Below are 14,388 nucleotides of genomic sequence, written 5' to 3'. Positions count from 1 at the left end.
AACCTGCACAGGCCACCGCTGTCTTGTCTCCGAGCACTCCAATCTACACAAAAAAAAACAAATCAGACCACACGAAAAAAAAACAAAAACATACCTCTCAGCCGTCTTAAGACTAATCCTGCCGACAACGCCAAGTTTTGTGGCGAGGATAAAGTGCAGAAGGGAATTTAAACCGAATTAAGAAGAGAAACCGACAACGCCACCCGGGGAGTTTCACCCTGGGAAATAATTTGGGAAAGCACAAAGGCACACAGGTAAGTATACTCTTGACGGCCAAGGGTTTAAGAAAATATACAATTTATTATTTTAAATACTTTAAAATGATCACATTCATCCAAAACACCCATCAAAATAAAGAAAGTCGCTTGAAGGGCTGGAGCTGTGTGGATGGACAAGGCTAGGTGAAAAGGGGGGGGGGGGGGGGGGGCACCCCAACTTAAATACAAATTCACACCACCTGACATACGTGACCCACACACTCAGTGAAATGAGGAACCCGCTTCCCAGGACACAGCAGGCAGAGGGGGGTACCACCACCCAGTCACCAGCACCACCACCAGTCTCCAGCAACTAAAAAGAAAGAAACTAATTAATGGGCAAAATTACAATCAAGAAAAAGAAAAACATAATCCACAACAGAATCTATACACTAATCAAATCAAATCAGAACAACCAAGAAAAATAATTAGAATACAAAATTAACTAAACACCATTCAACCATATACAGGGGCCAGGCCCTGGTTAAAACACAGGCGCATTTACTAAAGTGGCTCTGGTGCAAAATGCAGATCACGCCAAGCATCCAACCACCAACACGCCGCCGTACACAGCGCAGCGTGGAGACAGCGTCGCAGAAAGAAATAAAGCAACGCAACTGAGGCGACGCTTCAGAGGCAGAGCCTCATCGGAGACAAACAGCGTGGAGACAGAACTTTCACCGGAAACAAAACAGCAGCGACTCCTAAGCAGCTGATCACAGCAACTCCTAATTACAGGGAAAACGCCGTTATTACTTTAAAATACTGCGGTTGCTGGCATGTACTAAAAACACACATACCTGTTTTAGGACACACGCTCGCGCAGGAGGAGGGAGGGAGAGAGAGAGACGACACCGGCTGTCGCTGGCATCCACCTGTGACCACACTAGTGTTAGCCATCGGACAGTATCAACAACGCCAAGTTAGAGGGGGGACACTTACCAAATAACCACGCCACTGCACATAAGGGAGCACGGAGCAGCACACAGAGTCACCCTACAATCACACAAATACCATGAGCACGCAGAAAAGTTTAAGCGACCAGTGTGATGAGACAGCGGGTAGCCATACCTGGCAGACCAGGTGACCTTGAGCCCGGAAATGACGCACCAAGGGCAGAGGTGCAAGAGAAAGAGCTGGTGGCAAAGTGCCCCTTTTATACTGGCCCACCTCATAACAGCCACCTGGTGTTAAGTATGGGCAGAGTCACCCAATAACCTAGCACCTCTACACTGCTACACAACGATAGCAACGATACATGCCTGCAAGGAAAGTTAACTTTTACACATATAAAAGTAATCCATTGCAAAATGTCAGCAGCAGATGGTGGATTTCATCAGTAGTTTTCAGAATAGATCAGAAAGGCTGAAGGGCTGATGAATGACATGCTGATATTTCTTAAATGTTACAAAAAAACATCATGCTGCAAGATTTACAGATTTTTGTTTACTGTCAAAATGCCACACATAACAGTACAATGAAGCTGCCATAAAAAGTACTAAAGCACACCAGCTCAATAAATAATATATAATACACAAGAAAATGTCCAGTTCCATTAATGTTCCAGCAGGTATTGTTAGTTTTATGCTTGTTTTTGTAATCTTTTCATGAAGAGACATGGTGCACTGCATTGATTTTCTTCTCTCAGGCATTCAGCTTCTCTTTCCTTTAACAAGGTTCTGTGTTCGCTGAACAAGTGGCAAGATATCTGTCAATCCAGAAAAAAAAAGCTCAGCAGCTTTCAACTCTGTCTGTCAAAGTAGAAATGTAATGCATACATGGTACATCATTATTGCAGTCAGTAACAGACGGTGCTCACTGAAAATTACTTGAAAATAATGCACATGGACAAGTGTAACAGATCTGTGAGGCTGCCTCATTAGAGTAGGAGGTGGACTGGTATCCTGCAGAGATAGCATAATCAAGACATTTATGCAATCAATGAGGAAGACCACAAACAAGCAAAAGAAAAGAAAAATAAATTATTACTTGGTTCTACTGAAGTTTTTTGCAGTACATTTGTTAAAGTTGTTTCTACAATTTCTGTCAGCTTCTATGAAATGTTAGAAATGTCTTTTCCCCCCGTAATGGACCCCATGTGGCCAGCAGGAGACAAGATACTAAGAGTCTTCACTGATAGCAGAGCTGAGATACGGTGGTTTAAGCTAAATGCTAACATCAGCAGCTAATGTTCTCACAGTGACAATACATGTTTAGTAGTTATAATATTTACCATGCACCATGTTAGCATCAGCATGTATAGCACAGATAGATTACTAATATTGACTGGATGAGGGGAATGTGGTTAGTTCTGTAGTTAGTATCATAAACCAAAGATGTGTGTACCAAATTTCATGAGAATCCATTTCCAGCCCAAGTATTTCATTTACAGTAATAATGAATGTTAACGACATCAACAAAGGACTCACGTTAAAAGGGTTTTTGTGGGCAAGATTTTCCTCACTTGAACCGAGGGTCTAAGGACAGAGGGTGTCACTCCCTGTACAGATTGTATATACAAATAAAATCTGATTTCATTTGATTTCATTTGAATGTTAAAATAATCTGAGCACAGTGCTATGTGGAAATTTCAAGCAGTGGACCAGAATTCTATGAAATGTTTTGGCTGAATGTAGCACATTTATACAGTCCAATTTAGCATTGAAGAGTTATGGCCTGTTACCTGCATCACGCCATTCCTTCAAATGTTTGGTTACCAATTACAGTTCAATCGGCTTAATCCAAGGAACCTACTGTACAATTGATTCTTCTACTAACGATTCAGGAGATATTAGCCGAAACGTAAAGTGCAGCTCACATAGTGGTGTTACTGAATACATGTTTTAATACGTTGAGCATATCTCCATGGGGCACCTGTGTACCTGTCATGCACACAACACCACACAGCTACAGATGTATCAGATGTAGAAACCATAGAACACGGTGGTATTAACAGTAACAAGGCCTTAGTAAAGGGCTTTACTCAGAATATTGTTGACTGCATCTGTCTCTTATCCAACCGCTTTTTTGGCTCTTTTTCATTACTAAAGAATAATTTTTAATGATCTTTTGATGATCTGCTAAACCAGTCCACCAGTAGGGCAAGTCTTTTTTGTGATCCTGTAAACGGAACCTCTTGTTGGAAGAAATTGAGACAAATTGTGCTGTCATGTGTCCAACAGGTAGTGAAGATGATGATTGTGGTGGTGTGTACGTTCGCAACCTGCTGGCTGCCCTACCATGTCTACTTCCTGCTGCACCAGTTCTTTCCTGACATGTTTGAAGAAAGGTTCATCCAGCAGGTTTACCTGGCCATCATGTGGCTGGCTATGAGCTCCACCATGTACAACCCCATCATCTACTGTTGCCTCAATGACAGGTTTGCCAGTACCTACACACACACACACACACACACACACACACACACACACATATGCACATGTACACACACACATGCACATGCACACACATCTTTTTGAAAGAAAGTGCAGTATTAAATATTTATGAAGTTTTTATGTTCTTGAATTGAATTAATTCAAATTAGATTTTCTGAAAAAGTCCCTATTGGACCATGCATTTCCAGCTCATGTGCCTTCCAACTGATGTCTGAGGTTATACTACTCTATATACAGTGAAACACTCACTGTCATTTGGCATTGTCATTTGCAGTATCTAATTAGTTTACCTTAATAATATAAGAGAAGTATAAATGTTCATGAATACAAAGCATAACAACATACCAATGTGAGACTATGCAGTAGTGATGTCTTACAGTAGCTTTACAGCAAATGAAAGAGTGAATGTGAATGGCAACAGGACTGTTTTTCATTCATGCTGTTGCTCATGGTATTTCAGACTGGGTCATTATCTGAGTTGTAAATTTATAGTATGATTACTAATTAATTTCCTCCTTTGGTGCAGCATTTCATTACAGATTCTGCATTCAGCATTCAGGAGCACTTGCTATTGTAAATTATCATTATACAATAGCCAATGGGTTCTGAGATTATACTTTTCATAACTTCATAAATTGATTAATCTCATCGTCATTCATTAATTACAATTAGAATATAGCTCACTGATTGGTGATTCTATTCTCATATGCCTGTCAGAAAAAAGTCATTAGGACCAAAAAAGTAGACGTGTTGGGAATATGTTCACTTTTTTCTTTTTTATGACAGACAACTCATCATGAGGGAAAAAGCTTATTCTCTTGTTTAGAAGCAGTCATATGCATATTGCTGCCTTAGTGTCACGCAGCGGAACAGTCACCTGGCAGCAGGCTGCTCGTGTTCACTTTGAGATCACTTGTATGGAAAGAACCTCCACACCTCAAAGCCTTCACACATGTTAGCAGTAAGCAGAAATTCCAGGTTTTTAAACCCATTTCTAAAAGTGGAAAGCTGAATCCCACTGCAAACATCAACACTTTGCTCTCCAACTGTCACGTTATCAGCATTCTGCCTGTCAAGAAAAATGTCAATGGCTGTAAAGATTGCTGTCAGGCAAAATAAAGACAGATGGTTAACTCTGCTTGTTGTCTTTAATTAATCATCTCCCATTGTTTTCCACGTCGGCTACCTGTTCATTTTCTTTGTGCTGTCAGAGAAATGAGATTTCACAAATTTAGTCCTAAAAAATGAAAATATGTGTGCTGGACTGCAGTGAGCTGAGGTGTAGTCATCATTCTTTACAGGATATCCATTGGTTCTGTCTCTATCAACTCAAGATCTAAATTCAAATGCATGTCCTCTTATTATCCTTCTACATCTCTCTTCTTATCGTTTCCCCTTCTTCACTTCTCTCCCTGGTTATGTGTGTATGTTTGTGTGTTTACTGAGCTGGTGTTTTCTATGCAAGTCAAATTATTTTTCATGTTTCACCTGCCAAACATCAAGTACTGGGAAAATTAGTCTTTCAATAAAGGAAGATCCTAAGAAAGAGACCAATCTGTGCTTTTCTTGCACAGGTTTCGTGCTGGCTTTAAACAAGCCTTCCGCTGGTGTCCCTGTGTCCCACGAAGTTCTTACGAAGGCCTGGAACTCAAGTCCACTCGCTACTTTCAGACCCAGACAAGCGTTTACAAGGCCAGCCGGATGGAAACCACCGTATCCACTGTTCTCCAAGTTGGAGACAACATGGAGCAGCCCAAGGTCAAGGCAATAGCAGGTCCAGGGCCTGATGGGGTTGTGGTCGGACATAGCTCCTCCCTGGACCTCACCTCTAATGGGTCATCGTCCCGAAGCATCTCCAAAACAGTGTCAGAGACATCAAGTTTCTATTCCAGTAACAACCTGCAGGAACAGACCTCAAACACAGCGGAGACAGAGTGAGTTGGCTGCGTGTATTCCCGTAAAAGCACAGCATGAATATGTGAGTTTTACTGCCAGTGACTGTGGTGGAGTTTTAGTGCTCATCATGTCATGTTAGGTTGTCTGTTAGGTCATCTGTTAGGTCATTTGAAAGTGAGAAAAATGCTCATGAAGCTCACACTGAATTACTAACTCCCATTAAGAAGGTTTACTCTGTGCCAAAAAGTGATGTCAAGCACTTCAACAACAATGAGCACATTGCAGTTCAAAAGTCTGACTGAAGCAGATATTGGCGTATCCAAATCCTCACAGCCTCTGCTTGTCACACCAGCCTTCTCATGGCAGAATCAAGGTTCACACATCCGCAATCACACAAGCTGTGCGACTTCACACAGTCTATTTTGGAGTGGAGATATAACATGAGACCTGCATGCAGACACAGAGACACTGTTTTCTGAGACAGGCCTGGCTCTCTCCCTGCAAAAACACAAGCTGATGTATGGTTCAGAACACAGCCTAAACTCTGAATTTCCACATTTGTGAATGTGAGAGCTGATCAGGAGTTCATTTCTTTGAGCTCCCCTGAGCAGGACTTCCTGATCCATCCAATGTGCAAGATCTGTCTGGTAAGGAAGTGTTCTGAAGATTTCCTGCAAGTGTTAGCGTCCATTTCAGCTTTCATCCTGAACAAAGTCAACAGTTGACGCCATCTTCTCCAAAACATAGAAGAAGAGGCAATGGTAAAACTCAAGTGAAAACTAAAACCAAAACTGCCCAATATGAGACCTCAGTGGCAGATGTATGACGTCACCAAACCCAAACAACACAGGTGTGTCGCAGTATAGTTTCATAGAAATAACCCGTCTGTGTAAAACACTCCACCTTTATCAGTCTCATGACATGATGAGACAGGTTATATGATACGAGTGCAAGGCACCACTTTCAAACTGTGAAATATTTATCACTTTCAACAGCTGCTCTACCCTTCCGCCTGAGAGTAACATGCACTGTGCCTTAATGCAATTTGGCTGGATTACATTTATACCTAACAAATGTACCTTCAGTATACACTTAAGTTTCTTGTTGCCTGTTTAATTTGTGTGCATTGTCTTGGTATTGGTATTTGGTATTTGTACTACCAAGTATTCACATGTAAATGTGCTTTTGCTCCATCCCAATGTAATCCAGTCATATAAGATGCATGTTAACATCAGGTCTAAAGGGCTTCATAGATGTTGCAGCCTAGAATGTGAACAAGCAGCCTATGAGCTGTAGCTCTCAAATGTGCAGTGTGCCTTGCTGCATAGCATAATGTCTGTAAAAGACTCTGCTGTGGTCCAGGAAAGGGAAGGTTAGGTAACACTGGTTACAGAAGCCTGCTGGGACAAACTGTCTTAACCTCCTACAGGGGTAAACACACATACACACACACACACACACACACACACACACACAGATAAAAAAATTACAAGCTTGACATGAGGTTTAAGAAAGAATATATGAAGCTTGTTTCACAGTGACTGTGGTTGTTATGCACTGAAAAAAAAAATTCAGTATTCTCATTAGATCCTTATTCTTAGATATTCTTTGCAGTGGGCACACACAACAGATGTACTTACATATAGTGCGATCACCTGTTGACGCCCGTCATTCGACTTTCTCACAGACACACATAGATGCCATAGTCCTCCTCCTGACTCCTGGTTTATTTTCAGCGCACAAAAGCTGTTGTTATAAATTCCAGTGTCAGCTGACATGAAACTTAGAAGCATGTGAAGCAACTTGGCTTTACTGGAATCACAATGACAAGCAGTACTACATCACTGTATTCACCTACAAGCTAACAAAAAAATATTTTGTGACATGGAAACATATCTGACACTAAAGTACCAGGAGGTTGCATTCAGTTTAAGGAGAAGTTGAAGGATACACAAGGACATGTTGTTTGGGCGGGTCATGAGTTCAGTGATCTAACACTCATCCAATGCTCTTTAACATTAACATACTCAGGTGAGTGATAGTCACCATTCAAGTAGTCTAAAGTACTTTTACTACAATTATAATCAAGGGTCTAACAATAGATAGATAGAGGAGAGTTCTCTGTTAGAATTAAGAATTAGTGCATTTCCCACAATTCTATATATATTTGAACATTTAAAACATAGTTTTGAGGACTTGACATTTAAATTCACATTATTTAGAGGAATAGTCTGATTTCTGTGAGACTGTCACACCACTTCGTTTTGGTCAGTTACTTTCTGTTTCCTGTTTTCTGCTGACTGGCTTTAAACACATCTACCAATTGGAATTAAGTATTTTCCAGTATTAGTGAGTAGGTTAGCTTCTAGTGGGGAAAAATTACAAACCCAAACCATGTTTATGTAAATACTGTGATTAGAGCAATAACTGAAGCTGTAACATGTGCTATGGACTTGTTGGTGTTTGTTAGTGTTTGCAAAAAGCCTGCTATTGTCCATTGCTAGACTTATTTCTATATATCAGTATGGTAAGTGTCTAGTATAACTCTGTGAGTCTGTATGTCATGCTCAAGTGTTATCTTGTAGTGTTATCACTGCAGTATTGCATATTGAATGCTAAAATGACAGTGACAGATGTATTTCTCTATAACAGGTGTGGGCCCCATAGCAACAGTGTCCCCAACTACATATATTGTATGACATTGGATTGGATTGGAGGAAGGCTTTATTTGTCATTGCTACAGTACAACGAAATTGCAACACCAGTTTGTCCATACATATAATACATATAATATGACAAGGGGGAGTAGACAGGACACGGTCAATTATAGCACATATTCAGTACACTCTACAACATGAGACACATCACTTGCAACCAGGGGAGGGGGGTGGTGTTGCATATTAACATGGGCCTACAGTAACATGTAGGGCAGGCTATAGTGCTACCTTACATGAATGCAGGAGGGTTCATTCACTAACTCATGATTGGTGCATGCAAATATATGATATCGTTTCCCCACCCACCTCAGATAAGTCTGGAGACCACTTTCCATGATTCAGCTGACTGAAGAAATGGACCTTTCATTTTTCAAATATTCAAAATCCAGTCGATCACCCAATTTATTTAAAAGCAAGTCGAGTCTGCAAGTTTCTCGTAGCTTCTCCTGGCAGGAACAGTGACACACAATGAACCTTTGGGCATTGTTGCCTGTGTTTTTGTTTTTTGAGCAGAAGCACTCAAATATTGCCCTAAAATAATATTGTTTATTTGCTGCCTTTCCTATAGGAATAGGAAAGGCAGCAGACCTTTTCAGTATCATCTCAACCACAGAGCTCCAAATAGAGTGAGGAGGGAGAGAACCAGAGCATTACAGCTCACGTCATTAGAATATAGTTATCTGATTACAGTATAAACAAGACTTGCACCCTTGATGCCTCCGGGATGTGATGATTTGGAATTGGAGAGCTGGGAAAGGGAAATGTTCCTCGTCTTCATGTATTTCTGCAAGTAAATTAGCTCATACAGTAAATGTACAATACTGCAAATGCCTTGGTTGGGGCTGTATTTTTCTATGAGGCTAAGCAATCATTTCAGTTCACTAGACCAGCACATTATTAGTGTTACATTCAAAACTGATATGTCATAGCCATAGCTACTCCCATTACCATAATCCCAGCAATGGTCATATCTATGGCCATGTGCATAGTCTGATAAAAGCTCCAACCACAGCTTGTCACAATGACAGCCACAGCCACATTCCCATGTAGCTAACTGCAGAGCCATTAGGTATACATAGGTATAGCTATCCATTAGGTAATACATGTCAACTGCTGTGGATCCAACTCAACTCAACAATGATCACACAGTTACACACTGTGGAAAAGGCAGCAGTTGGGGGCTATTAATAACTCACTATTGTAACTAATTACATGATGCAAAAAGCCCCCTAAATCACTGGACACACTGGACCTTTAAAAGAAAACATCTAAAATACAATTTTACGTAGGAAAATGTATCGTCATTATTGTTTCTACCCCAGTGACATCCAGTGACCTCTTCATTTCATCTTGTAGGGGGTTGACTTGTGCAGAAGGTTTCTCTTAAAGCCACAGCCTAAGAGGAACAAAGGTAGGTTAGAATTAGACAATCAGGGCTGTAATTTATGTAAAGCCCTCACAAGGATAATAATACAGTGTTTGTGTTAGTTTACTTTCAGTGTAATGTGACAGTTTCCTCCTAACCTGTAGACAGAATGTGACTCAGCCACATGAACAGGGTTTAACCAATCATATCAGGCTCTTCAATATGAATCTTGAATTAATTTGTCAGTGTATGGTTAAAAATCATATAGAATCTGATTCCTAATCCAGACCATCAAATTTAATTATAGGGACAAATGACAGGCCTGTTATTACATGACATATCTAGAGGATCTATTAAAATGTAGCATCAGCTGTCTGAGCCAGTGGCAGGAATGTAGAAGTGTAGTGAGCACTGTGAATGTACCCTCCATCATCTCAAAATCTTTTTATTTATTTATTTTTAATTTGACAGCGGTATCCAAATCATAACCAGAAAGCCAGGAATAATCAACAGCCTGCATCCTGAATATAAAGTATGTTCCCTCATCCACCCATCACTTGGACAGGTCAAGTGGAGGGGGTGAAGAGAGGCTGGAGCTTTAATGAATGTGTAATCAACTTTGTTCAGTGAGCGCTCTTTAAATGAGTGTACCACAGGCTCTCTCCCTCTCTCTCACACACGTACACACACACACACACACACACACACAGCCGTCGCTGATGAGAACTGTAGCGATGGAAACAAAAGATGCCAGCTTGTTGCTGAGGAGAGGCACCAGGCAGGCTACACAGCGGGGTTGATAAGTGCAGATCGGTGCACTTATCTACACAGTGACCGAAGTATATGAGAGTGCCACACATAACTAATCATTCTGTGTCCTTGCATTCACTGATGCATCACTCATAGTGCACTTCACTGAGAAAAAATTGTCCTTTATATGAATATGTACACGGTAATGCTTCATACAAAGTTAATGACATGAGTATTTATAGTATATGTTTATTTAGTGTGAGTATACAAAGAGAAATAGCAGGCGTCAAATATAAACCAACAGCCTACAATATATAATCAATGTGAAGATGTTCATTCTGCAGGCTCAGTATTGTTGCTTTGTGAAAATACTACCTACTCTCTGGTTTTCTTCTTGCATAAATATCAACCTTTCCAGTAGTCTCTATTGGAATTCTACTTTTGAATGTGATTTATATAATGAGCTGAAACGAGAACTCATCTTGAACCATGATATAGAAATGTCTGTATCTGTGTTTTGTTGTACAGTTAATGATTCCATGGCAAGATGTAAAGTGTCACAGCACATGGTACTCTGGGAGGAAAAGTAATAAAATCTAAAAAAAATGGTTCCAAGAGAACCAAGCCAGGCCAAGTCTGAGCAGTGGAAATGAGGCAAATTCATTCAGAACACATCAGTGCTCCTTTATTACAATAAACACACAATGCAGCTGAAATAGTTCCCAGTGAATACACTATGTACTGCTGTTACTGAAGTCATCTTCAGTCAGAACAAATAGCCCGGGGCCTGAGTGAGTGGCAAGAAAGATTAATGTATTGTTGATTTTGGTCTTCTGGGGGTTTGTTGACAGTAAGAAAAAACATACCACAGCCTTATCCTTTAAAATGCTGACTGTCTGCTTTGATTCACATCCACAAGATTTTATTTACCATTAAAGTTGAACAGTCAGCATGTCATTTCCAATGGAGTCCAGTGTGTTAGAATATAAAGCTGATGTCTATGAATACTGTACATAAAGAAGAGATGTGAATATAAAACATATAGACTTCTGTAATGTACTGATGTTGTTTCTATCATGCCTACTTATTCATGAAAGGGATTTAGGTTGAGACAGAATTTATAACCCTGCTTTTGCAATTTGAAAAGAAAAAAAAAGTTCATGTTGTTCATGTACTGCTCTGAGGTGACGTGTATCTTTTACTCTCCATTTGCTGTGGGTGTTTTTACCTGTGCTCTTTTAATGTATTCTATTAAAGAAAAATAGTGATGATATCACCACATCAGGTCTATGTTCATTTCAAGGAACAAAGCAAGTCCTGCCATACAGCTTCAGTAATGTTCACAGAGATGTGCCACGGCTCACTCTTAGCTTTGTGAATCCTGACACACACACACACACACAGATGAGGAAGAGTACAAGAGGTTCCGTGTATGTGCTTAAACATGCGAAGAACAACAGAGCCTCAGTGTGTTGCTCAAAACCGATGAAAACATGTCCTTTGCTGCGATGCTCCTTTAGACACAGCACACCACATGCATAATAAACTGAGCTGAGCTGTACCAACACCAAGACACTAACTGGCATGTATGTGTGACAAGATTACAGTTCATTATGTACTTTTTATAAAGTAAGTGGAAAGCAACAATGAAATGAAAAACATGGGACACAAATTAATGAGTTGAATGAATCTTTGGTCTGACCTGAGCTTCAGTGTGTTTGAACTTGGGTACTTTGATTGGATGGAAACATGGGCAGGACTCCGTGGAACAGTCCTAGAATGGTTCAGGTCCTACTTGGAGGAGCGGAGTTATTTTGTGACCATTGGAAGTAATCAATCAGATCGAGTGGCTATGACATGTGGGGTTCCTCAGGGGTCAGTTCTTGGACCCCTTTTGTTCAGCCTATATATGCTGCCTTTGGGTCAAATTCTGCAGAATTCTAATGTCAATTATCATAGTTATGCAGATGACACACAGATATATCTTGCGCTGTCCCCAGATGACTGCAGTCCTATAGAGTCATTGTGTAACTGTCTAGAGCAAGTCAAAAATTGGATGAACCAAAATTTTCTTCAGTTAAATCAAGAAAAAACTGAGGTAATTGTTTTTGGCAATAAAGAGAAGAGGGTTGCTGTCAGTAAACACCTTGAGTTACTGTCTCTAGAAACTAAAGACCAAGTCCGAAACCTTGGCGTGTTGATAGACTCAGATCTGACCTTCAAGAGTCACATAAAATCAGTCACCAAAACAGCCTTCTACCAACTTAAGAACATATTCAGAGTTAAGGGCTTTATGTCCCAAACAGATCAGGAGAAGCTGATCCATGCTTTCATCTCCAGTAGACTTGACTACTGTAATGGTCTTTTGACTGGACTCCCCCAAAAAAGTATCAAACAGCTGCAGCTCATTCAGAACGCAGCAGCTCGAGTTCTGACCAGAACAAAGAGATCAGAACACATCACCCCAGTTCTTAACACTGGCTCCCAGTCAGCCACAGAATAGATTTTAAAGTTCTGCTACTAGTTTACAAATCACTGAATGGTTTAGGCCCACAATACATAAATGACATGCTAGTAGAATATAGACCCAGTAGGGCTCTGAGATCTACTGACTCAGGTCAGATAGTGGAGCACAGAGTTCAAACCAGACACGGTGAAGCAGCATTTAGCAGTTATGCTGCTCACAACTGGAACAAACTACCAGCAGGACTGAAATCAGCCCCAACTCTTAGCACTTTTAAATCCAGGTTAAAAACTTTTCTATTTTCACGTGCTTATGGCTGAGCTCTTTTAAAGAACTTTTAAAGAATTTTTAATCATAATCCAGTGATTCGTTTATTGTTTTAAATTGTTTTCAAATTTGCTATTTTAATGATTTTAAATGACATTCTGATGTTTTTAATTCAATTTTCTTCTCTTTTTAATTTTTTATTTCTATTGCTATTGCTTGTCTTAATGTCAAATGTTTTTCCTTGCCTCTGTAAAGCACTATGAATTGCCTTGTGTACAAATTGTGCTATACAAATAAACTTGCCTTGCCTTGCCCTGAAGGGAATTGAAGGAATGTCTGTAGCAGCTGTAGCCAACATGTGCTAAAAACAAGAGGAAACAGCTAGCCAGGTTCCGTCCAAAACTAACGAAATCCTCCTACCAGCACCTCTGAATCTCACAAATTAACAAGAACTACTCTATTGTGATATGCAGTAAAATAGCTAAAACATGCAAACCCACAGTATTGTTCTTTAAGGCCACTGGATAAGGAAGTACCTCCAATCATATGAGAAATAAACCAGAGCCAATGAATGCTTTTTAATAAAAGGTCATATTTATCAGGTCTGCTGTCAGCGTTTGGGAAGCTCAGCCCGCCACTGCATCTGCTTCCTGTCATTTTCCATACCAGTGCAGAGAGATTCAGCGAGGGGACTTGCACTGAAGTGTGTCAGAGGAGCCAGAACCTCCAGGCAGCACAATCTGTGTTTCTCTTCACATTTTCCCATATTAAACACTAACATTAAACCTGACGTGTGTGTGTTTTGTTTTAGTGTTAGCCATGTGGGAGCAACATGTTGGAAATATATGCATTTCCTCTGAAATGGCTTTACAATTAGATCCTGCTTATCAAATGAATTATGTAACTCGTCTTTAATAATTACCGTTTTATTCAAACAGACTTTTTCAAATGGTTGTGTGGCACTATAAAATATGGCTAAGTAATTTCAACTGACCAACTCATGTGGAACTGATCGTTACGTCAATCTAGAATATGTACGGTGTTGGGTCAGAGCCTTGCCAAGGCTCATAAACTCAGCATAGCAGTGGTTGGGGAGTGACAATAATGAATTCTCTTATGGAGAATGGCGAGTCAGATAGATGCTGAAGTGAAAGTGGCACTTCTGAAGTGCATGTGTATAAATGAGAGCAGTATGGCAGCACAGAGCAGCACAGAGCAGCACAGGCTGAGGTAAAGATTCAAAGGATGCACTGGATACAGTGCATGTATGTAGTAT

The 14,388-nt window shown here is 40.3% G+C and overlaps 1 protein-coding gene and 1 long non-coding RNA gene across 3 annotated transcripts; one reads left to right on the top strand and one right to left on the bottom strand.

Moving 5' to 3' along the window:
* Positions 1-241: 241 nt before the first annotated feature.
* Positions 242-1,709, bottom strand: LOC113745649 (uncharacterized). 2 transcript variants are annotated; one of them, XR_003462298.1, is made up of 4 exons: positions 1,329-1,709; positions 1,200-1,253; positions 1,058-1,132; positions 242-985 (listed from the first exon to the last, which is right to left on the bottom strand). It is a non-coding gene; the product is annotated as an uncharacterized LOC113745649 (long non-coding RNA). The 2 variants fall into 2 exon arrangements; XR_003462297.1 differs by having other exon boundaries at positions 242-1,132; positions 1,329-1,705.
* Positions 1,710-3,444: 1,735 nt separating this feature from the next.
* On the top strand, positions 3,445-13,814 carry LOC109137085 (substance-P receptor). The gene is made up of 3 exons (XM_027274356.1): positions 3,445-3,636; positions 5,227-5,586; positions 13,715-13,814. Exons 1-3 carry the CDS (start codon positions 3,449-3,451, stop codon positions 13,812-13,814), a joined length of 648 nt encoding a protein of 215 aa, XP_027130157.1. The 5' UTR covers positions 3,445-3,448.
* The last annotated feature ends 574 nt before the right edge of the window (positions 13,815-14,388 follow it).

Source organism: Larimichthys crocea, chromosome III, assembly GCF_000972845.2.
Source record: "Larimichthys crocea isolate SSNF chromosome III, L_crocea_2.0, whole genome shotgun sequence".
In the NCBI taxonomy this organism is placed as follows: Eukaryota; Metazoa; Chordata; class Actinopteri; family Sciaenidae; genus Larimichthys; species Larimichthys crocea.
Note: the sequence above shows the minus strand (reverse complement) of the source record. Positions and strands in the feature narration are given on the sequence as shown.

Coding starts and splice junctions, on each gene's coding strand:
- LOC109137085 (XM_027274356.1), top strand. CDS start 3,449: ATGATGATTGTGGTGGTGTGTACGTTCGCAACCTGCTGGCTGCCCTAC. Junction 3,637..5,226: donor TACTGTTGCCTCAATGACAG/GTTTGCCAGTAC, acceptor TTTCTTGCACAG/GTTTCGTGCTGGCTTTAAAC. Junction 5,587..13,714: donor TCAAACACAGCGGAGACAGA/GTGAGTTGGCTG, acceptor CATATTTATCAG/GTCTGCTGTCAGCGTTTGGG.